The 24,542-nt window shown below is 33.9% G+C and overlaps 1 protein-coding gene across 1 annotated transcript in view; it reads right to left on the bottom strand.

The window, feature by feature from the left end:
* Positions 1 to 24,542, bottom strand: part of LOC148945657 (uncharacterized) — a 149,429-nt gene that overhangs the window by 8,927 nt on the left and 115,960 nt on the right. The window contains exon 7 of the mRNA XM_089097859.1: positions 19,303 to 20,113. Within this exon, the coding sequence (XP_088953985.1) occupies positions 19,303 to 20,113 (811 nt within the window). The remainder of the gene's footprint in view (positions 1 to 19,302; positions 20,114 to 24,542) is intronic.

Below are 24,542 nucleotides of genomic sequence, written 5' to 3' on the forward strand. Positions count from 1 at the left end.
ACTACTGAAATATTCCAACTCTTGCATTTCAACGAAAGAAATTCAAAATGAACTTTGAAAAATCAAGAGAATATAGCTGTGACAAGGTAAAACATGACAAAACACTTATGAAATATTCCAACTCTTGCATTTCAACGAAAGAAATTAAAAATGAACTTTTAAAAAATCAAGAAAATGTACCTGTGACAAGTTAAACAATAAAAAAAAACTACTGAAATATACAAACTCTTGCATTTCAAGAAATAAATTCAAAAAGAACTTTGAAAAACTTGGAAAAATCAAGAGAATGTAACTGTGATAAGGTAAACCATAACAAAACACTACTGAAATATTCCAACTCATGCATTTCACGAAAGAAATTCAAAATGAACTGTGAAAAACTTTGAAAAAACCAAGAGAATGTAACTGTAACAAGGTAAACCATAACCAAACACTACTGAAATATTCCAACTCTTGCATTTCACGAAAGAAATTCAAAATGAACTTTGAAAAACCAAGAGAATGTAACTGTGACAAGGTAAAACACGACAAGACACTACTAAAATATTCCAACTGTTGCATTTCAATGAAAGAAATTAAAAATGAACTTTGAAAAATCAAGAGAATGTAGCTGTGACAAGGTAAAGCACAACAAAACACTACTAAAATATTCCAACTCTTGCATTTCAACGAAAGAAATTCCAAATGAACTTTAAAAAATTAAGAGAATGTAACTGTGACCAGGTAAACCACGACAAAACACTACTGAAATATTCCAACTCTTGCATTTCAACGATAGAAATCCAAAAATGAACTTTGAAAAATCATGAGAATGTAACTGTGACATGGTAAACAATGACAAAACACTACTGAAATATTCCAACTCTTGCATTTCAACGAAAGAAATTCAAAATCAACTTTGAAAAATCAAGAGAATGTAACTGTGTGATGGTGAACCACGACAAAACACTACTGAAATATTCCAACTCTTGCATTTCAATGAAAGAAATTCAAAATGAACTTTGAAAAATCAAGAGAATGTAACTGTGGCAAGGTAAACCATGAAAAAAAACTAATGAAATATTTCAAGTCTTGCATTTCAACGAAAGAAATTAAAAATGAACTTTGAAAAAATCAAGAAAATGTAACTGTGAAAGGGCAAACAATAACAAAACACTACTGAAATATTCCAACTCTTGCATTTCACGAAAGAAATTCAAAAAGAACTTTGAAAAACTTGGAAAAATCAAAAGAATGTAACTGTGACAAGGTAAACCATAACAAAACACTACTGAAATTTTCCAACTCTTGCATTTCACGAAAGAAATTCAAAATGAACTTTGAAAAACTTTGAAAAAACCAAGAGAATGTAACTGTGACAAGGTAAACCAAAACCAAACACTACTGAAATATTCCAACTCTTGCATTTCACGAAAGAAAATCAAAATGAACTTTTAAAAATCAATAGAGTTTAACTGTGAAAATGTTAATCAAAGTAATACACTACTGAAATAGTTCAACTCTTTCATATCAAAGGAAAAAATCCAACATTAACTTTGAAAAACCTATAGGATATAATCTTAACTATGTAAAAAACAACAATACACTACTTAAAAAATTCAAATCTTGAATTTTAATAAATGAAATTAAAAATGAACTTTGCAAAAATCATTAGACTGTAAATATGACGAGTTAAACCACGCGAAAACACTACTGAAATATTCCAACTCTTGCATTTTAAGGAAAGAAGTCCAAAATGAACTTTGAAAAATTAAGAGAATGTAACTATGACAAGGTAAACCACGACAAAACACTACTGAAATAATCCAACTCTTGCATTTCAATGAAAGAAATTCAAAATGAACTTTGAAAAATCAAAAAAATGTAACTGTGACATGATAAGCCATGACTAAACACTACTGAAATATTCCAACTCTTGCATTTCAATGAAAAAAATCCAAAATGAACTTTGAAAAATCAAGAGAATGTAACTGTGAGATGGTAAACCACGACAAAACACTACTGAAAAGATCCAACTCTTGCATTTCAAAGAAAGAAATTCAAAATGAACTTTGAAAAATCAAGAGAATGTAACTGTGGCAAGGTAAACCATGACAAAACACTACTGAAATATTCCAACTCTTGCATTTCAAAGAAAGAAATTAAAAAATGAACTTTGAAAAATCAAGAGAATGTAACTGTGACAAGGTAAACCATAACAAAACACTACTGAAATATTCTAACTCTTGCATTTCAACGATAGAAATCGAAAAACGAAGTTTTAAAAATCTTGAGAATGTTACTGTGACAAGGTAAACCACGACAAAACAATACTGAAATATTCCAACTCTTGCATTTCAAGGAAAGAAATCCAAAATGAAATTTGAAAAATCAAGAGAATGTAACTGTGACAAGGTAAACCACGACAAAACACTACTGAAATATTCCAACTCTTGCATTTCACGAACGAAATTCAAAATGAACTTTGAAAAATCAAGAGCATGTAACAGTGATATGGTAAACCATGCCATAACAATACTGAAATATTCCAACTCTTGCATTTCAAGGAAAGAAATTCAAAATCAACTTTGAAAAATCAAGAGAATGTAACAGTGACAAGGGAAAGCACAACAAAAGACTACTGAAATATTCCAATTCTTGCATTTCAACGAAAGAAATTCAAAATGAACTTTGAAAAATCAAAAGAATGTAACAGTGACAAGGTAAAGCACAACAAGACACTACAGAAATATTCCAACTCTTGCATTTCATGAAAGAAATTCAAAATGAACTTTGAAAAATCAAGAGAATGTAAAAATCCAAAATGAACTTTGAAAAATCAAGAGAATGTTATTGTGACAAGGTAAAATACAACAAAAGACTACTGAAATATTCCAATTCTTGCATTTCAACGACAGAGATCCAGAATGAACTTTAAAAAATCAAGAGAATGTAACTGTGAGAAGGTAAACCATAACAAAATACTACTGAAATAATCCAACTCTTGCATTTCAACAAAAGAAATCCAAAATGAGCTTTGAAAAATTAATAGGAATGTAACTGTGATAAGGTAAACCACGACAAAACACTACTGAAATATTCCAACTCTTGCATTTCAACGAAAGAAATTCAAAATGAACTTTGAAAAATCAATAGAATGTAACTGGGACAAGGTAAACCTAGATAAAACACTACTGAAATATTCCAACTCTTGCATTTGACGAAAAAAAATCAAAATGAACTTTGAAAAATCAAGAGAATGTAACTGTGACAAGGTAAAGCACAACAAAACACTACTGAAATATTCCAACTCTTGCATTTCAACGAAAGAAATACAAAATGAAATTTGAAAAATCAAGAGAATGTAACTTTGACAAGGTAAAGCAAAACAATACACTACTGAAATATTCCAACTCTTGCATTTCAACGACAGAAATTCAAAATGAACTTTGAAAAATTAAGAGAATGTAACTGTGACATGGTAAAGCACGACAAAACACTACTGAAACGAAATAAATTCAAAATGAACTTTTAATAATTAAGAGAATGTAACGGCGATATGGTAAACCACGACAAAACACTACTGAAATATTCCAACTCTTGCATTTCACGAAAGAAATTCAAAATGAACTTTGAAAAATCAAGAGAATGTAACCGTGACAAGGTAAACCATAACAAAACACTACTGAAATATTCCAACTCTTGCATTTCAATAAAAGAAATCCAAAAATGAACTTTGAAAAATCAAGAGAATGTAACTGTGACAAGGTAAACCACTACAAAACACTACTGAAATATTCCAACTCTTGCATTTCAAGGAAAGAAATCCACAATGAACTTTGAAAAATCAAGAGAATGTAACTCTGACAAGGTAAACCACTAAAAAACACTACTGAAATATTCCAACTCTTGCATTTCAAGGGAAGAAATCCAAAATGAACTTTGAAAAATCAAGAGAATGTAACTGGGACAAGGTAAACCATGATAAAACACTACTGAAATATTCCAACTCTTGCATTTCATGAAAGAAATTCAAAATGAACTTTGAAAAATCGAGAGTATGTAAATGTGATATAGTAAACCAAGACAAAACACTACTGAAATATTCCAACTATTGCATTTCACTAAAGAAATTCAAAATGAACTTTGAAAAATCAAGAGAATATAACTGTGACAAGGTAAACCACTACAAAACACTACTGAAATATTCCAACTCTTGCATTTCAACGAAAAAAATTCAAAATAAACTTTGAAAAATTAAGAGAATGTAACTGTGACAAGGTAAACCATGACAAAACACTACTGCAATAAGCCAACTCTTGCATTTCAATGAAAGAAATTCAAAATGAACTTTGAAAAATCAAGAGAATGTAAAAATCCAAAATGAACCTTGAAAAATAAAAAAAGTTAAAAAAAAATTGTGGGGGGGGGGGTTGGAGGGAGGGTGGAGGGATAGGGGTTGGAGGGATGGTGGAGGGATAGGGTTGAGGGATAGGGGTAGAACTTGGGGTCCAAGTATCAGAAGAAATTCTTTGTCTAGTATGCATCTCAAATCATCGTGGTATGCATATTCTCATGATGATGCCGTAAAAATGCCCCGAAACATGTCACTTTTAACACCTATCGAAAATCCAATTGATAAATTGAATGTTCTTGAACTTGTTCCAGTTCAATAGAATGAACCATTTGTGGTATTCAGAAGCTGAACAACAGTTGGGCAATGTCCCAGAAACAATTCATTGGATGTATTTCTAAAATCATAATATGTTCAAAGGCTTGTTCATTCATTTAATTAACGTTTCGTTCATTTACCTTAGGAAATCACGGGTCTCACGTTCGATTCCTACATCAAACACAAATTTTATATAAATCAATGGGAAGATACTTAGAATGTAAAAAATCATATCATTGGAAAAGAAAAATATCATCATTAGAGTACAATAAAATGACATCAATAAAAACAGCTATTAAAATAAAAAAAAAATTAATGTAATTATGTAAATTAATATAATTATGTAAATTAATGTAATTATATAAATTAATTAATAATAAATTAATTTATGTAAATTAGTTCAAGGTTAAACATAAGTCAAACACGCCTAACAAATTAAATTACAAAAAGAATTTCACAATTTCAAACAAAGGAATCATCACGCACTTTGAACACAGATCAACACGAATTTTCACGGTGGTTGAATTCCGGTCATTACACTGTTTGCTTGTATTGGCGGGAGCACTGTCCGCTACTTATCATTATAAATATATGGTGGGACTGTCCGCTCTCTATCATTATAGCTATATGGGGGGACTGTCTAATACCTATCATTATATCAATACTACTGGCCTTTGTGATTCAGGGATTTGTGATTCGAGGAAAATTCGAACATTTGCATAAACAGAGAGGTATTGACTAGGGGCTGAAATCCCCTCATATACGCAATAATTTGTGTTCGTTTTAAGTTTTAATGTTGCTCCTTACTTTCAGTTGAAAAAACTGTTTTTTTCTTTTAATTTAATTTCAGAAAGGAGTTGTGCTAGGCTCTAGTCAATGTTATAAGCTAATTTCGACTGAAACCTTGGACGGTCAACGGCAACTCTAGGTTTAAGTAGTCAACCTAGGTTAACTCTGCACAAGAATAGTGAACGGAGTCTGGAAGAAAATGCCTCAATTAAGAGAAAAACGTTCATTTCCTACTAATGAAAACAAGCATGAAGTAAAAACAACGAGAATGGTTTTCTTGCTCCCAAAGATGATCGTATCGAGTCAAAGGTCCTATAAAACCGTGAGAAGGTTCATTGGAACTCAAATCCAAAAGTTATAGTGCCTTTTTTAAGCAGCATAAATTTTGCAAAGTAATGTTTCGGTCATTTTATTCGCAAAAGAGCAACTTTGGACACAAGAATACCGAAAGACACTACGTGAAACTTCTGAAAAAGCCACTCGACAAGTTATCGAAAAACTTTATGCTGGGCTTTCTAGTTTCAGAGGCAGCAATACCACGCAGTGGCACATTTGTGCCCAAAGGTACATGTAGTCTGTAAATATAAAAACTTCATGCAGACATTTTTTAGTAAGGCTTCTATCAGAAAACATTATTCATTTGAGGCTTAACAAAACTATGCAGTGTGGTATGTAATTGCGCATTAGCTTTTGTAGAGGAGCACCAGTGAATATTTGTGCAGCCGGGGGAGTGTGCTTAAGCCTCACAAAGTGCGTTTTTAATGTTCAAATTTTGTAAGTCTGCACAGGCCTTTAAGTAAATATAGAAGGGGTTTTGGGAGAGAAATATTAATCACTAGCCCCACTTAATTCCTGGGAATATTTTTAGACTGCACGTGTAACAGGTTAGGCTAGGTTGCGGGTGCTGCGGGGTGTTAGAGCCTTTCTACTACAGGCAATCTTATTCTGTGTGTAACATAAAAGATCATACACGCATGCTTACAGTACAGAAGGTGGGGCAGGCGTCATGAATACCACCAGATTTTTTTTTTTGGGGGGGGGGGGAGGAGAAGTGCTATTGGTAACCTTTTTTTTAAAAAGAGTTGAATAGAAGGGTTTTTCATGCATTTTTTATTCTTTTCAATCTTCCGTGTAGGTACTCACCTTTTCTGCTGGCAGCCTTGGGGAGCATCTCTATAAAAATATTTTTGTGAAGATCCTGTCTTAAAAATCGTAGAAATGCTGATAGGATAGTTAATTTTTGGTATTTGAGGCGCATCCATTCTAATAAATATTTGGAGGAAGACAATTTTTCAGGAATGATTATCATTCTCAAGGCATTTTTGTATGAATTTTATTGAAGCATTTTTGTATGAAACTTGAATATAAAAATGGGAGCAGTAGCTTTCTTTACATTTAGAACAGCCTTGGATCAAACAGCTTGCAGTAATAAACCGTGAGTAAAAAGCAATTCTTGTCAGAAGAAACCGATACTCTGAAAACAAAGTTTGAATAAAATATTGTCAACACAAAAATCTAATATTTATCCTGATTCTAAATGTGCAAAATTTGTTTCATTATTGATATATGCTCATAACAATGAAGAAGCTGGACTTATTCGGAGCTTCAAACTGGACTTACAACGTTCAAACGTTCAAACGTGCTTCAAGTGTTAGAGAAATGCATATGCCAAGGGTAAAAAATTGAAATTAGGTGACGTAAAATTTATTTCCTCAGGCAGGAAGGATGGGGTGCATAGGCAGGGGGTACGACTCATTATGAATAAGGAAGCTGCGAAGTTTTTTAGGCTGAGAAGGTATTTATAATAGAATGCTAGCTGCTCATTTTGAGACTAAAAAGTCCATGGTATTAGTTATAGTAGCATATGCCCCTGTAGAACTGACTGACAGAGATAATAGTGACTCAGATTAAGTTTACTTATAGCAACAGGAAGAAACAGATAGTCCCAGGTAGAAATATGTTTTTTTTAGTGGGGGTTTTAATGCCCAGGTCGGTAGATATACGGATAGATGACATCCTATTTTATGAGAATTTCGAGTAGGAAACGAAAATGGTAATGTTTACAGATCGCTGCAATTTTGTAGGTATCACCATCTACGACAAATAAAAGTCCGAACAGGGATAAACCCTTTTATTAGACAGTGATAATAACATTCACGAAATACACTGGATATTTCGACCACATGTACAGTGACCGTCATCAGTAGAAATACTGTTGCTCAATATATCAGCAGATGTATTTCTGCTGATGACGGTCACTGAACTTGTGATCGAAACATCCAGTATAGTACTTTGTTACCTACTACTACAACTACTACTACTACTAACGATTCACCACAGCACCCAGCCGCCTGAGGCCAACACACTACACATTGTTATTATTAATGTCTAACAAATATTCATATTCGAACTCTTATTTATGGTCATAGAAAAGCAGTGTAGTCTTCAAAATTACCTATATGACCATCTAGTTATAACCAATACAGTATTTGGTCACAAAATGGCCCGTAAGTTAACATGGTGTTCACGTGATGGTAAGACAGCTAACCTTATTGGTTATGTTATTGTAAACGGCAGACTGCCAGGATTGATACAAGATACTAGGGTATGTAGGTATCTATTATGCTAGATACCTACATACCCTATTACCCTATTACCTAGATACCCTATTATTAGGTATCTAGGTATTACCTAGATACCTAGATACCCTATTATTTTACTTTCCTATTACTATTACTTTACCTGCATACCCTACTAATTATTACTATTAAATCATCCTACTTATTTGAATTAATTGATTTTTATACTTTTTGTTACACAAAGCACTTTTTTTTACAATGTAGACTAATATATCAGAATTGACCAGCCACTTACCCCCTCTGAAATTTTCCATTTGAGTTTACCCCTCATTGTAGTACAAATATATTTTTATTGCACTTTCTGTTTTTTTTTCTATTCATATTATAAGAATAATTTTCCATTTACTATTAATCTTCATTATGACTGCAAAATTGTTTTAATTATCTACAATAATTAATTTTTCTATATGTTTGTTGGCAATAAGCTTTACTTTCTTCTTCCAACAATATTCATAACAGTTGTTGTTTTTACAGTCTTCTCAAGGCCTTGGAACTATCCCAAAGCTTTTATTTCGTACTGGCATCCTCCACTTTGGAAAGATTACGTTTTAAGTGAAAAATAATTAATCAAACAGTTCATGCTAACGAACTGTAAGTAAGTAGCGACCCGGCTCAATACTAACCGAGACTCTAAAAAACGGATAAAAAATGGTTTTTATACCAATAGATACATCAAAAGAATCAGATTTTAATGCTGATTTCAAATATATAAGTTTCATCAAGTTTAATCTTAACCATCAAAAGTTACACGCCTAAGAAAATTTGCCTGATTTTCAAAAACGAAGAAACACCCCCGAAAAGTCATAGAACCTTAATGAAAATCACACCATCTGATTCAGCGTATCAGAGAACTCTACGGTAGAGGTTTTAAGCTCCTATCTGCAAAAATATGGAATTTCGTATTTTTTGCCAGAAGAAAGATCACGGATGGTTGTTTATTTGTTTTTTTGTTTTTTTCTTTTTTCCCCAGGAGTGATCGTATCAACTCAGTGGTCCTAGAATATCGCCGGAGGGCTAATTCGACCGAAAATTAAAAATCTAATGCCCTTTTTAAGTGCCCAATTTTTACATATAGTATTGGTTATTGAAAAGTATACAGACGTTTTCATTGAGAATTTTTTCTTATTTTCGGAATTAGAGGGAATTTGCCTTATTTTCGAAAAAGGGGAAAACACCCCCTAAATGTCTTAGAACTTTAATGAAAATCACACCATCAGATTCAGCTTGTCAGAGGACGCTACTATAAAAGTTTCAACCTCCTATCGGCAAAAATTTTGAATTCTGTATTTTTTGCCAGAAGATCACGGATGCGTGTTTATTTGTGTTTTTTTTTCCCAGGGGCGATGGCATCGAACCACTGATCCAAGAATATCGTGGGAGGGCTCATTCAAATGGAAATTAAAAGTTCTAGCGCTCTTTTTAAGTGTCCAAAAAAATAGAGGACAACTAGGACCCCTCCCACGCTCATTTTTTCCGAAAGTCACACGATCAAAATTTTGAGATAGCCATTTTGCTGAGCATGTTTGAAAAGTACAATAACTATGTATTTGAGGATGACATAATCCCCTAAGTCCCCGGGGGAAGGTCCGAAAGTTATGAGCTTAGCCCAATGTTTACATATAGTATTGGTTATTGGGAAGTATACAGAAGTTTTCCGGGGAGATTTTGTCTGGTCGTTGGGGGGTGTCGGGGGTTACATGGGAGGATCTTTCCATGGAGGAAGTTTTCATTGGGGAAGGGATATTGCTATGAACGGTGTGCCAGATTTCCCAGCATTATTTAAAAAACGATCAGAAATTAAATAATACAAAAAATAATTTTTTCAACTGAAAGTAAGGAGCAACATCAAAGTATAAAACGAACATAAATTATTATGTATATGATTGGGTTCGCCCCCTAGTCATTACCTTCTCTCTTTGCGCTAAAGTTTTTTTTTGTACTTTCATCAGAGCTATTTATTCTAGTTAACGGCCTTTGTGAATAGGGAGTCATTCTTAAAGAATTGGAACAAAATTTGAACTTTAGCTTAAATAGCAAGGTATTGACTAGGGGGCGGACCCCCTAATATAAGTAATAAAAATATACGAATATAGAAGTTCGTTACGTAAGTTACGTCAGAACAAAATTTCGAGAAAGCCATTTAGCCAAAAAATTAATATGCATATTTTTATTCGTTTTCCTATTCTTATCTACTAGTCTACTTTCAACATCTTCATTGCTCCCACCGTCCTTAATAATAATTCTACCAAGGTAAGTGAAGCTGTCCACCTGATCAATCTTTTCGTTACCCACCATCACTTTTTCATCTTCACTTATTCCTAGCCTTAGTAACTTAGTCTTCTTAATATTAATTTTCAAACCTATTCTAGCACCCTGAACTCGCAAAAACCTCTAAAACTTCATTCATTTTGCTCACACTTTCATCTAGGATGCTTAAATCATCAGCATAATCCAAGTCCAGGAGAGTTTTTCCTCACCATTTGATTTCATTATCTCCCATTACCTTTCCTGTGCTCCCTAAGACAAAGTTCCTCAAAAAGCTCCATATAAATGGGGATAGAGTATAACCCTGCCTAACTCCTAATTTAATGCAAAACCAGCTGCTAACCTAATTTCCTACCTTAACCGCGACAGTTTTATTCTGATACATAGCACTAATCACTTTAATGTATTTGTCTGGTATACCCTTCAAGGATATAACCTTTGCTAAAGCTCTTCTATCAACTGAATCGAACGCTTGCTCATAATCTATAAAACTAAGGGCCAAAGGCGTTCGAAAACTAAAGCACTTCTCAATTATTAACCTCAGAGTGAAAATTTGGTTAACACATCTTCTACCTTTTCTAAAACCGCACTGTTCCTCTCTTATAGCTTTATATACAGCATCTCTCAGTTTAAAAAGTATCATATTACTAAGTAATTTGTTACCTACAAAGACCAGACTAACGCCTCGGTAATTACGACACTCACTCTTATCACCTTTTTTATACAGTAGTTTCATTAAGGTTTTCCTAAAATCATTAGGGACTTCCCCTTTTTCAAAAATCATATTCATAATCTTCAATAGCTTCTTTCTAAGCTCAGAGCCAGCGTATTTAAGAAACTCATTTACGACACTATCAGCACCTGCAGCCTTATTATTTTTTACTCCTTTTAGTACTGTCGCTAATTCTTCCTCACAAAACAAATCTTCCTTCACATCCAAGGTATCATAAACTTTTTATTTCCCTCTATGTCTTTTCGTGAAACTGTATCTCGATTTATCCCATTCCCAAATTTTCCGCTCTATCTCTCTTTAACTCTTTCCTTACTACTAATTTTGGCCCAGTTCCTATCTTTACTGGGACAAGTCCAGACTGACTACTCCCTATTAATTTATTAACATGGCAGCATAATATTTTATTATTATGCCGTCTAGATGCATCTTCCAGATCCTCAGAAATTTTATCCATGGCCTCCACTTCACACCTCCTTAGTTCATATTTGAATGCTTTCTCCCCTTTATTTAATTCCTTTTTTTCTCATATCATCTATCACCCATATAATTCTTGTACAAACCCCTTCTCCTTTCTATTAAACATAAAGACTTATCACTAATATGCCTAGCTGCAGTCTTAACTTTCTTCGCTAAGACACAATCAGCAACTTTACAAATTGTTTTTCTGAAATTATTCCAACCATCTTCAACATTGTCAAATTTTAAACTCTTAAGTTTAGGATTCAACTGTTCTTGGAAAGTTTCTCTCAAATTCTCATCCTGGAGTCACCAACATCCTAATATCCCGGGAGGTAGTTACCCTTCCGATATTTCAGCTTTAAATTAATCCTAGACACTACTAGATGGTGATTTTTACTTTTAACATCAATAACAGCACTCCTATATAGCCTAGTATCTTTTATTGATCCTGCCAGTCTTCGGTTTACTATAACCTAATCAATAAAGTTTGCTGTCTTACCATCACGTAAGTACCATGTCAACTTATGGGTCATTTTATGACCAAACACCGCATTGGTAATAACTTGATTGTTATGCCTAAAAAATTACAAAAGTCTGTAGCCATTACTATTTTCTTTTCCTATACCAAATTTACCTAGGCTAGGAAGCCATCTATCCCAGTTTCTACCGACCTGCGCGTTAAAATCGTCTAGTAAAAACACCATATTTCTACCTGGGACCCTATCTATGTGTTCCTGTAACTGTAGGTAAAATTCATATGAGTCACTAGTATCTCCGCCAGTCGGTTCAACAGGAGCATATACTACTATAACTGATACCCTGAACTTTCTAGTCATAAAATGAGCAATTAGTAGAGTTGGGCATTATTTTGATTAATCGATATATTGATATTTTTACTTTCGATATTTGATATATCGATATAGATATTTTGGATCAGTTTATTTGCTATCTCATGGATTTGGCGAAGTTCAGCAAAGCAAATGGCAAATAAAGGGTATTTTGTATAAATTTTTTTTCAAAACTCCAATAATATAAAATCAAACAATAAAAATAAACTTCGGTTACATAAATGAATATAATAAAAACTCAGATTTGGAATTATTTGGGCTCAGGAAAAGAGAAAAATAAACTACTGGCTATTCAAAACATAAGCATGTCAATGTTTTTTCCTGACAGTCGGTTCCGCCATTCAGTGATTATCGGACCAGCCTTGGAAAAAACTTTTTCAGAAAGGGACACTGGTAGCGGGCACAGACATGAATGTCATTGGAACTTCGCACAGGTGCTTTTGGGACCCCATAGCACGAGACTTTCACAATTTGAATGAACAAGTTTCTCTTGAAACTATTGGCTTCCCATTGAAAGTTTGCGGTGCCGTGCTACATTTGATTATTTTCAAAACATGTCCTGCGTTAATTATAGGAACCTCATTTTTAAAACCCAACGAACCAACTGGATTCCGAAGGTTATATTGTCGAGACTGCAATCGTAATGGCGTCTTTGGATCGAGATTTAGCAGCTAGTAAGGCCAAATCCATCCCGTTTGCAATTTTGATCTCAACTTGTAGAAGATCGTCAGATGAAATACACATTTTCTTGGAACGCAGGTCAAGATGTGTGGCAAAGCTTATGACTTGACAAAAGATGTGACTTGACCAAAGCTTATAAACCTACAATTTATTTTATTCAGCAAAGCCTTTAGAAGCTCATCAGCCACAGCTGAGAATCAACCAAAATCTACCTGAACAAGGTGGCGTCTCAAAATCTTAGACAAAGGCAGGACTTTCGAGATAGGTGATAGCTTTTAGATGAGAGCTCAATAGTTGCCTCTTCAAAGGGTATGAGCACCACAGTCACGTTTGAAATAACACCCCACTAACTATCAGTGAGTATGAGGTCCACTTTACCGTTAAGCGCAAGCGAGCTTGTTACCGACTCTTTCAAATCTTGTAGACTACGCAATATAGGTGAAAAGCTAATTCCATCTAGCGGTCACATCAGTTTTTAGTTTTTTGGTGCAAACATTGTCAATCGAGATTTGAACCTGGCGCAACTAGTCGGTAGCTACGTCTGAAAAGCTGACAATATTTCTAGCCTTTTGGACGAGAGGCAATAATTTTGCAGTATCATTAAGCTAGATTACCTTATCTTAATTTATCTGTGACAGATAGCTCCTCTTCCTTGACATAATTTTTCAGACTAAGAAAATTGACCCTGTCTGATCGGCTAGCTTAGCTTTGATAACATTCAAAACACTAACTGTTCCTTGTAACATCATTTTTTGCGAACTTTTCAATCTCAGTTGGTAATAATTCACACGTATCTGACTCGGGAGCCGGAAATGAATTCTTGCGAAAAAGATGCCAGGGTAAGATATAAGATACGGATAAATAAAATCATTTGTAGATGAAAGAATTCAAACTTGCAAAGAATCTCGAAGATGTATGCTGAACATTTGCAGAATTTTCAAGTGGTGGATTTTCCGCGGGTAAGAGAACAGGTTCCAGGAGGGAGTACAAGAACTATAGAGGGATAACACTCCTATTGGTTCCAGGCAAGCTCTTTTCTATGGTTTTGTTGCAGCGGTCAGCGATGTTTAGAGACCCCTAAAAAATATTGGTTTCGATAATACTTTTCGATATTCGATATCGATATTTGGTCCGATATTTCGATATATCGATATCAAATATCACTCAACACTAGCAATTAGTATTCTATTATTAATACCTTCCCAGCCTAAACAAGACTTGAACCTACATAAAGCAAATCGAGTCATGTTTTCTTCTATTTGTGGCATAATGAATAAGAAAATTAAAATAAATAGGGGATTTTTGTTCCTAAAGAAAAACTTTCAATCAACTTTAAAGCTCAATGCATAGGTGATTACTTAGCAACAGAATATCTAGCAACAAAATAAACACGAAGTATTGTCGTATTCAACAGTTTATTAAGGGTACCTAAAAATGTTTATAATCAGAGTTACTTAGACATTTTCGATTTCTAGTGTATTTAGCAACATGCACGGCTTTAGAAGTAGTTCTTGCATGTTAGCAAGGTGTATCTACTTTTTCTTACTGAGTGAAGAAATTTAAAAATTTGTCTAATACCTCCCAAATATTATAAAACTATAGCTTATAGTTTTCAGTAATATTATTTTTTTCAACAGTCTTTCCACTTTCTTTGAGATAGATAATAAGACTTTAAATTTCGAACTGTAAAATATTTTATACAACTATTACTACTAACAACTCATTGCAGAACTAAGCCACTTGAGCCCTCACTGCTGTGCGCGCTGTTCCTCCATCCCGATCTTTTCAAAGCTTCACTCTTAACTGCCTTTTCCGAAGCTCCAAAATCCTTTATGTCATTTCTTATTATCTCTTCACATCTATCTCAACGAAGTCCTGTTTTTCCTTTGGCTCCAGATCGCTGGCCATTACAATTTTTGGCAGCCGACCATTTTTTTCATTAAAAAAAAACGAAACAACCAGATAAATGAAAACCGATTCAACCTAGAGAAAACCAGATGAAACCACAAATGTATTTCGCTGATTTCGAATTGCAGATAACGACATTTTTTCACTACAAGTTTTTATTTCAAAACGGGTTTTTAAAATTTTGGTTACTATGGGCTATATTTTGCTCTTTTCTACGTTGCTAAAGGGACCACTAAAAGAAAGAGGTGACACTAAAAAAAGGGGGGGGGGGGTTATAGACCTCTGGATATTGGTTTGCAGAGACATTTAAAATACACCATCTACGATGTTGCAGGAGCCTGCTACTTTTGCTAGTCAGCCCATGATTTATGAAACGGAGAATTGTAAACACCAGGCTTAAGGTTTTTGATCATAGTGACTCGGAAGGCACCCCTTTCATGCTTCCTAGCATTTTCACTCCAGATATGGCACCCAAAAGGGGCATTTTTGGTGCCTTATGGTAGGCTACGTTATGACAGTGTTATCAAGGCTAATATAAGACTTACAAGAACACGTAAAAGACTTATAAAAAACACGTGGATATAAAATTAAGTTTAAATGAGACCTCAAACATCTTTCCATGATGTTGCAGTTTCTTGCAAGTTTTGATAGTCAGCAGACGATATCTGAAAAATATTAAAGCAGCTGGGAGGCGAGGGGGATTGTTAGCCTCAGACTAAAGGTTTTTAGTAATGGAGATTTTGACAGTATTCTTCTCATGCTTCCCAGCCTTTTCATTCTTGAAATGGGAAGGCTGCACCCACAGTGCACTTTTTGGGTGCCATATGGTGCTACACCGTGTCTTTATAAAGTCAAATTTATAAGTAGCTATTATATATTAAATCATATTTTAAATTAGCCCTTTCACGGTTCACTTTGGTGCTCTAGTGCCCTGCTAGTGGTTAAAAAAAAGAATTTTTTTTTTTGAAAAAAAAAAACAGAAAAAAAGAATACAATCTGTGGTCATATGTAAAAAAATATTTTCCTCATTGTTCAAGTTTGGGGGCTATAATTACCCTATACTTGGTTTTCGATAATGTTGGCTCCTATGGTGCGTTTTTCGTTTCGTTTTGATACAATTTTAAAGGGGTTTCATGCTCTTTTTTTAAAAACCTTTTAAATTTCTTTTTAAATAATATCTTGTAATCTTCAATAATATTTACCATTCCTGAGCGAACTGCAAATGGAAAACTGTCTTTACTGGGTTGTTCTTTTTTTAGCACTTTTTTAAGCTTTTGGTTACTATGGGCCATTGTTCGCTCTTTACTAGATTGTAGCCATCGTTGCAACCATAAAGAACATAAAACCGAAAAGAACTGAAACCATATAGAACTGAAGTTCTTTTTCCCTGGAAAAGAACTGAAAAATCATACTTTTTGTTCAGGCCTCGATAAAGATCTCACTAAAATTAGTCCTTTGGTGTCCTTTTCGATGCACCATGGTTCTAATCCATGGGCACCACGGTCCCTATGGATCTAAACTCGGGGCAGAAGCTCGCTAATTTTTGGACCAAGAAGCATCGCTAATTCAAATACTCTTTGAAAAAAATAGATGAGAAAACATAGATAAAAAATAGATAGAAAAATAAATGAATAAAAAACAGATAAATAGAATAAAATAGATGAGACAACCCTCTCTTCCAAAATGTAAGGTAGGTCAGTAATTGGTATTTTCTATTATAAAGTAATATGCAATGTTTATTACTTTTTAATTTTAGTTATTTGGGAAGGGGCGTGTGGAGGTAATACTGCAATTGAAAAGTGTCCCCTGGTTTCTTCAATCCACACAATTGACCTAAGACAAACAGGAAAAAAAATAATAAATGAATAATAAAATTAAATAACCGAGAAAACGAGGTTAATGCCAGCGAGTGGAAAAAAAAGAAGCGAAAATAACAAAGCAAATATTTTGGCAAGGATATACCACAAGCCATCTTAAGTGCTCCAAATAAAGAAAAGAAAAACTAACCTTTTGAAGCAAACTCAAACAGAGCAACGGAAATGCTGAATAAAAAAAAAAAAAAATAAAAAAAAAAACAAGCCAAAATAAATGAAGGACCACTCCACAATTAGACTGGGCAAGAATTATCTAATTAGGGATTGACTTAGCTTGCCTACTGAAACGATTTCTATTAAAAGTACGGTCAGAGGAGCTTAACTTAAAAACAGAATAATAAAAAAAACAAGTTTTTTTCCACTGAAAGTAAGGAGCAATTTTAAAACTTAAAACGAACAAAAATTATTCCGTATATGAGGGGGGCTACCCCCCACTTAATATCCCTCTCTTTAGGCTAAAGCTTTTTAAGGACTTATGAAAACGTTCCGATTCTAATTACTCGGCCCTTGTATTTCAGAAATCGTTCTTAAAGGATTGAGACAAAATGTCAAACTTTAGAGTAAAAAAGGGGGTATTGAGGAGGGGGCAGCCCTCCTCATATATGGAATAGTTTATGCTAGTTTTAAGTTTTAATGTTCCTCCTTACTATCAGTAGATAAACTGTTTTTTTAATTCCTGATCGTTTTTCAAATAATCCCAGGAAATCCATCCCCTCCGTGGAAAATTCCCCCAAAGAAAAATTCTTCCTTAGAAAATTCTTCCCATATAAAATTTTTCCGATGGGAAAATACCCCCGGAAAATTCCATCCTCGCCGGAAATTGCTCCCGGAAACTTTCTTGCTTATGACTCCGCCTAAACAATACTGCTTGGCAAATTCTAATATGAAGAAAGACTTGTTTTTATTTAATTTCTGAACCTTTTAGGGTTATGGGTGGAAAATTTCTCCCGTAGAAAATTTCCTAATGGAGAATTTCTTCTGGTGATATTTCCTGGACGAAGAACTTCTCCGATTGTAATACCCCCACATAAAATTCCCCAGAGAATTGTAACTTCGCTGAAAATTTCCCCCGGACAATTCCCCAAAAGCATTTTCACATCTAAAATGGGGTCGCCAACGCGAAAATAAGACAGATAAACTGAAGTTAGTATACGAATTCTGTCAAATTCTCCCCGCTTAAAGTTTCTCCTGAGAAGTTCACCCCGGAAACTTCCCTCCAAATGGGAAGTTCTCACCGTAGAAAATCCATCCCCAGAAAATCTCCCCTCCCTGATAAATGTCGGTACACAACTTGTAGCCCTTCCTCCAGTAGTTCTGGGAGGTCATGTCATCTCCAAAGACATATTTATCGTTCCTTTCAACTATACTGAACAAAATGGCTACCTCAAAGTTTTGATTAGACGACTTTTGAGAAAAAGGGCGCGGAAGGGGGGCTAGTTGCCCTCCAATTTTTGGTCACTTATAAAGAGCACTAGAAATTTTTTTTCCGTCTCAATTAGCCGTCTTGCGATATTCAAGGACCATTGGTTCAACGCGGTCACCCCTGGAAAAAAATTAAAATAAATAAACACATATCCCTGATCTTTCTTCGGGGGAAAAATACAAGATTCCCCATTTTTGCTAATAGGAGCTTTGAATCTCTGCAGTAGGGTTCTCTAATACGCTCAATCTGATGTTTTGATTTTCATGGAGATTCTTTGACTTTAAGGGGGTGTTTCCTTCTTTTTTCAAAAATCCGGCTAATTTTCTTAGACTCGTAACCTTTGATCGCTAACACAAACTAAATGAACATTACATATTTCGAATCAGCATAATAAACGAATTCTTATGACATATCTACTGATTTCAAAATTCCGTTTTTTAGAGTTCCGGATACTATCGAGCCTCGTCGCTCCTTTATTTACAGTACGTAACCACAACTGTTCGAAAATTGTTATGAAGCAAAATTTCCGAAATATGTAGAATGAAATAAAATATTATGGTAGTATGGAATAATATATTTAAATGGCACTTTATTAGTTAATATATAAATATATAATATATTTATTAATATATAATATATAATATATTAATATATAATATATAATATTTATTATATACTAATATATAAATTAATTTGTGATAAATAAACCATTCCCCGTTATTCAGACGATATAGAAAACACGAAATCATGTCAGAGTTCTTGACGGTCTATTCTAGAATTTTAACTTTATTTTATTGATTCAAACTTCAAATATTCTAATTAAGACAAAAAGAAATACAAAAGCCCAGGAAGCATACTTTTTTTGAATTTTGACTTATTTTTCTTGTCATGCTGTAAATTACAAAATTTCGCTAGTATTATCACAACTACCGATTGAATTATAATGGTTTGTGAAATGGTGGCCTAGTTGCTACAGTTCAGTTAAGACAAATGGAATACATTCCAATGGATAATACAATCAATATTTATTACCCGTCTTCTCGGAATCCTCCTCGTCCTCGTCACTTTCATCATCATCTTCTTCTACTTCTTGCATTTGCTTAGCAAGTTTATCCAGTTCCTTCTTCAGTGCTTTATGTTTTTTTTTCACTACACGTATATCCTTATGAAATTTCTTCATTTGCTGCTTTAAGAACGATCTTTCACTTACAGCCTGTTTTTGTTTGTCTTTATACGATTTTATTTTTGACTGGAACATTCTCAACTCCTTGTGTTGCTGATTGAGTTTCTTTGTTTCTTCATCTTCCTCTTCTGAATCGCTTTCATCTTTTTCTTGCCTTATACTTTCTTGCCGAGCTAACACTTGTCGTTCCACTTGTTTAATAAGTTCAGGGTCAGGCTCAAGTGGGTCGGTCTGACATTCAATATCTTTGCAGTCGGGTATTGAAGATCCAGCATTTTGCATCGCACGTTTTAACTTTCTTTCCAGAACAACACACCTCATTTCCATATCATCTAGATTTGCCTGTGCTAAAGCCAGGTCTTTTTCCGCATCATTATAGTTTTGTTCCCACACAATCTTGGCGTGGTTACTCTGCTGTAATTCTCCTTTCATTTTGCTCATCTCCTCTTCAAGTGCTTCTAAACCAAAGTCATCAGATTCATCACTTTCATCTTCACTTTCATCGTCACTATCATTCCATGGCTTCTTTGGTTTACTTCTGGACTGACTTTTTGCTATCCCATTCATTGGATGGGAAATTTCAATGGGCATGGGAGCACGAGGGTCAAATCGCAGTTTACGAAGTTGTTCCACTTCGTCTTGTAGCTTTTTCATTTCATTCTGCAAAGAAAAAGAGATCATTGAAGAAGTAGTTAAATTTTCAGGCTCTGAATGAAAAAAAAAATAAATGTTCATTTAAATCGGACGTAAAGAATCTGATAAAACAAACAAAAAGGAAACACAGAGACAAAGGTAGTTAATTGTAAAGGAAAATAATCCTAATCCACTGCTGGTGCTTGCTTTATTTCCGGATATCCGGAAATTGTTTCAAATCTAGTACGATCTACAAATTGTAACTGGTTCAAAAAATATACACCATTAAAATCAAGTTCATTATGTTCAGACATACACATTCGAGGATTAAAGTAAATGATTAAATGTTCGAGGATTAAATGTATCTTAAATTCGAGGATGTTCAAGGATTATATTCGAGGTTAAATGTATCTAACACGTTGGCTATAACATGATTTTGACTATGACCATGACATGACTAAAGACAATGACTAGGGTTTGGGAATCCAAAGAAGCCAAACTCAGATCCCAGAGAACATAGTCGGTCTTTTATTTATTCATTTCTATTTTAAAGGTTCAGTAGGCTAGTTCTATGACTGATAAATTATTACCATGTTGTTCACTTTTCGTAAATGTTTAACGTGTTAAGGGGCTGACCCTACCCCTCACCTTATCTGTGGGTGACCACACCCACAGATAAGTGACCACATCCATCTTATCTGTGGGTGACCTCGTTAAAATTTATAAACCAATAGCAAAAGTTAAGAAAAAAATTTAAAAGTCGATCGATATGTCATCTGGTTTGTCAAATTTTTGTTTGTTTGTTTGTTTTAGGGGTTTCTTCAATTTGGCAACTGAACTGTTCAGGTCTGAAATATTTTTATAATTTTCCTGCGTAAAAGGAATTGAACTTGAGAAGCGGATACAAAAAAAGAATTAAAAGCTTACGACGACTGGAACAATTAGGTATTCTGCAGAAAAATGGTCTTTAAATATATTTATAAGTAGAGGAGGGGGTTCTACTCGTGACGGGACTCCTTATATGGGCATAGAATACTGACGGGACTCCATATATGGGCATAGAGTCCCTAGGGAGAACACGTGGTTAATGGGGTCAATGACCTCTTTCTCCATGGTCTCTTTCTCCAGGTGTGTTTTTGGCACGCTCTCAGCGAATGTTATGATCCAGAAATAGTATTTGTTGTTGTTTCCGAGGCAAATGTCAAGGTCAATGTTGTTCTTGTTGTTGTAAGTGCACGCTCTCAGCGAATGTTATGAGTTTCCAGAAATTTGGAACACCTGTGCTGTCGACCTCAATTCCCCTATCGTGAATCAATAATTCCCTTTAGAAACAACAAATTAATTCCCCTTTCTTGACAGATCAATCAACCAATGACATCATCTGTCAGAATTTAAAAATTTTCGCCTAGAAGCGATTCTCCAGTAATAGATCCAAGTCATTAGTGTCTTTGCCTCGGAAACAACTCTTTTGGTCGAACTCCAAAAGATATTAATAACCAAACGCCATGGAAACAATTCTCCAAGAAACATCTTAGCGATGAATTGTTTTAGCGCGGGAATCAGGTTTCTTATTAATTTGAAATGCCTCAGCGCAGAGATGCCAAAAACAAAAGGAACACGCTGAAATTACGTTTAGGGATTATTTGGGCGAAACCGTTTTATCCATTTTATGGGATTATTTCGGCGAAACAGTTAGAGACATTTTAAAAGAAGATTTTAGAAGAGAATTTGAGGGTGAAACTCTGTGGTCGTTATAATACACAAGTTCCATTTGAACAGTGTTGTGAGGTCCTCTACCCCAACCCCAAAGGGTTCCAATCCCTCTACCCCAACCCCGAAGGAAACCCCCGGTACTCAAAAGGCCCCCAAGCTCCCAAAGGGCCACCGGCGCCCCCAAAGGCCCACCCAGACCCTCAAAGGCCCTCCTCTGGTCCTCAAAGGGCCCCCGGACCCCACAAAGGTCCCCCGGACCCCAAAGCCCCCCTCCCAGTCCTCAAAGGCCCCCCGGGCCCGAGAAGCGCCACGGGGCAGGAATGCGCCGCAGGGGGATGCGCCGCGGGTCGGGGGAAGCGCCGCAGGGATGCACCGCAGGGATGCTTTTTTTTTTAGTTAATTACTTTAATTTTAGTTAAGAGTTTGATGTTTTACCTTTGAGTTTCAGTTAGAGTTCTTGTTTAGTTTTAGTTAAGAGTTTAGAGTTTTTAGCTTAGAGTTTTTGTTGAAGTTCTAGTTTAGTTTAGTTTTAGTTAATAGTTTAGAGTTTTAGATTAGAGTCTTATATTATATTTTTAGTTAGGGTTATAGTTTATTTTAATTTTATTTAAGAGTTTGATGTTTTACCTTTGAGTTTCAGTTAGAGTTCTAGTTTAGTTTAGTTTTAGTTAAGAGTTTAGAGTTTTAGCTTAGAGTCTTAGCTTAGTGTTTTTGTTGAAGTTCTACTTTAGTTTAGTTATAGTTAAAAGTTTAGAGTTGTAGCTTAGAGTCTTAGCTTAGAGTTTTGTTAGAGTTCTAGTTTATTTTAATTTTATTTTAGAGTTTAGAGTTTTAGCTTAGTCTTAGCTTAGAGTTTTTTTGTTAGAGTTCTTGTTTAGTTTAATTTTAGTTAAGAGTTTGATTTTTTTTCCTTTGAGTTTCAGTTTTAGTTTTATTTTATTTTTAGTCAATATTTTTGTTTTTTACCTTAGAGTCTTAGCTTAGATTTTTAATTTTATTTATAGTTTAGTTTAGTTTTAGTTAATATTTTAGAATTTTAGCTTAGAGTTTTTTTGTTAGAGTTCTAGTTTAGTGTAATTTTAGCTAAGAGTTTGATTTTCTTACCTATGAGTTTCAGTTAGAGTTTTAGTTTACTTTTAGTTAAGAGTTTAGAGTTTTTAGCTTAGAGTCTTAGCTTAGAGTTTTTGTTGAAGTTCTAGTATAGTTTAGTTTTAGTTAATAGTTTAGAGTTTTAGCTTAGAGTCTTAGCTTAGAGTTTTTGTTATAGTTATAGTTTATTTAAATTTTATTTTAGAGTTTAGAGTTTTAGCTTAGTCTTAGCTTAGAGTTTTTTTGTTAGAGTTCTAGTTTAGTTTAATTTTAGTTAAGAGTTTGATTTTTTTACCTTTGAGTTTCAGTTAGAGTTTTAGTTTCGTTTTAGTTAAGAGTTTGGTGTTTTACCATAGAGTCTTAGCTTAGAGTTTTAATTTGAGTTCTAGTTTAGTTTAATTTTAGCTAAGAGTTTGATTTTTTAACTATGAGTTTCAGTTAGAGTTCTAGTTTAGTTTTAGTTAAGAGTTTATAATTTTATATTAATGTCTTAGCTTATAGTTTTATGTTATGGTTCGAGTTTATTTTAGTTTTGGTTAAGATTTTAGAATTTTAGCTTGGAGTTTTCTTGTTAGAGTTCTAGTTTAGTTTAATTTTAGCTAAGAGTTTGATTTTTTACCTATGAGTTTCAGTTAGAGTTCTAGTTTAGTTTTAGTTAAGAGTTTGGTGTTTTAGCTTAATGTCTTAGCTTAGAGTTTTTAGTTAGAGTTATAGTTTATTTTTAGTTTTAGTTAAGAGTTTGGAGTTTTACCTTAGAGACCTAGCTTAGAATTTTAGTTTAGTTTTAGTTAAGAGTTTAGAGTTTTAACATAGAGTCTTAGTTTAGAGTTTTGTTAGAGTTCTAGTTTAGTTTACATGTAGTTAAGAGTTTATAGTTTTACATTATAGACATAGCTTATAATTTTAGTTTAGTTTAGTTTTAGTTAAAATTCTAGAATTTTAGCTTATAGTCTTAGCTGAGAGTTTTTGTTAGAGTTCTAGTTTAGTTTAGTTTTAGTTAAGAGTTTAGAGTTTTAGCCTAGAGTCATATCTCAGAGTTTTTGTTAGAGTTCTAGTTTAGTTTTAGTTATGAGTTTAGAATTTTACCTTAGAATCTTAGCTTAGAGTGTTTGTTAGAGTTATAGTTTAGTTTAGTTTTAGTTAAGAGTTTAGAGTTTTTAGCTGAGAGTCATAGCCTAGAGTTTTTGTCGAAGTTCTAGTTTAGTTCAGTTTTAGTTAATAGTTTAGAGTTTTAGCTTAGAGTCTTAGCTTAGAGTTTTTGTTAGAGTTGAAGTTTATTTTAGTTTTAGTTAAGAGCTTAGAGTTTTTAGCTCAGAGTCTTAGCTTAGAGTTTTTATTAGAGTTCTAGTTTAGTTTAGATATAGTTAAGAGTTTAGTGTTTTTTAGCTTAGAGTCTTAGTTTAAAGTTTTTTGTTGAAGTTCTATTTTAGTTTAGAGTTTTAGCTTAGACTTAGATTTTTAATTAGAGTTCTATTTTAGTTTAGTTTTTGTTGAGAGTTTAGAGTTTTAGCTTAGAGTCTTAGCTTGGAGTTTTTGTTAGAGTTCTAGTTTAGTTTAGTTTTATTTAATAGTTTAGAGTAATAGCTTATACTTTTAGTTTAGTTTAGTTTTAGTTACGAGTTTAGAGTTTTAGCATAGATTCTTAGTTTAGAGT

This window comes from Artemia sp. Qi Xiang Cuo, chromosome 12, assembly GCF_049724085.1.
Source record: "Artemia sp. Qi Xiang Cuo chromosome 12, ASM4972408v1, whole genome shotgun sequence".
Lineage (NCBI taxonomy): Eukaryota > Metazoa > Arthropoda > Branchiopoda > Anostraca > Artemiidae > Artemia > Artemia sp. Qi Xiang Cuo.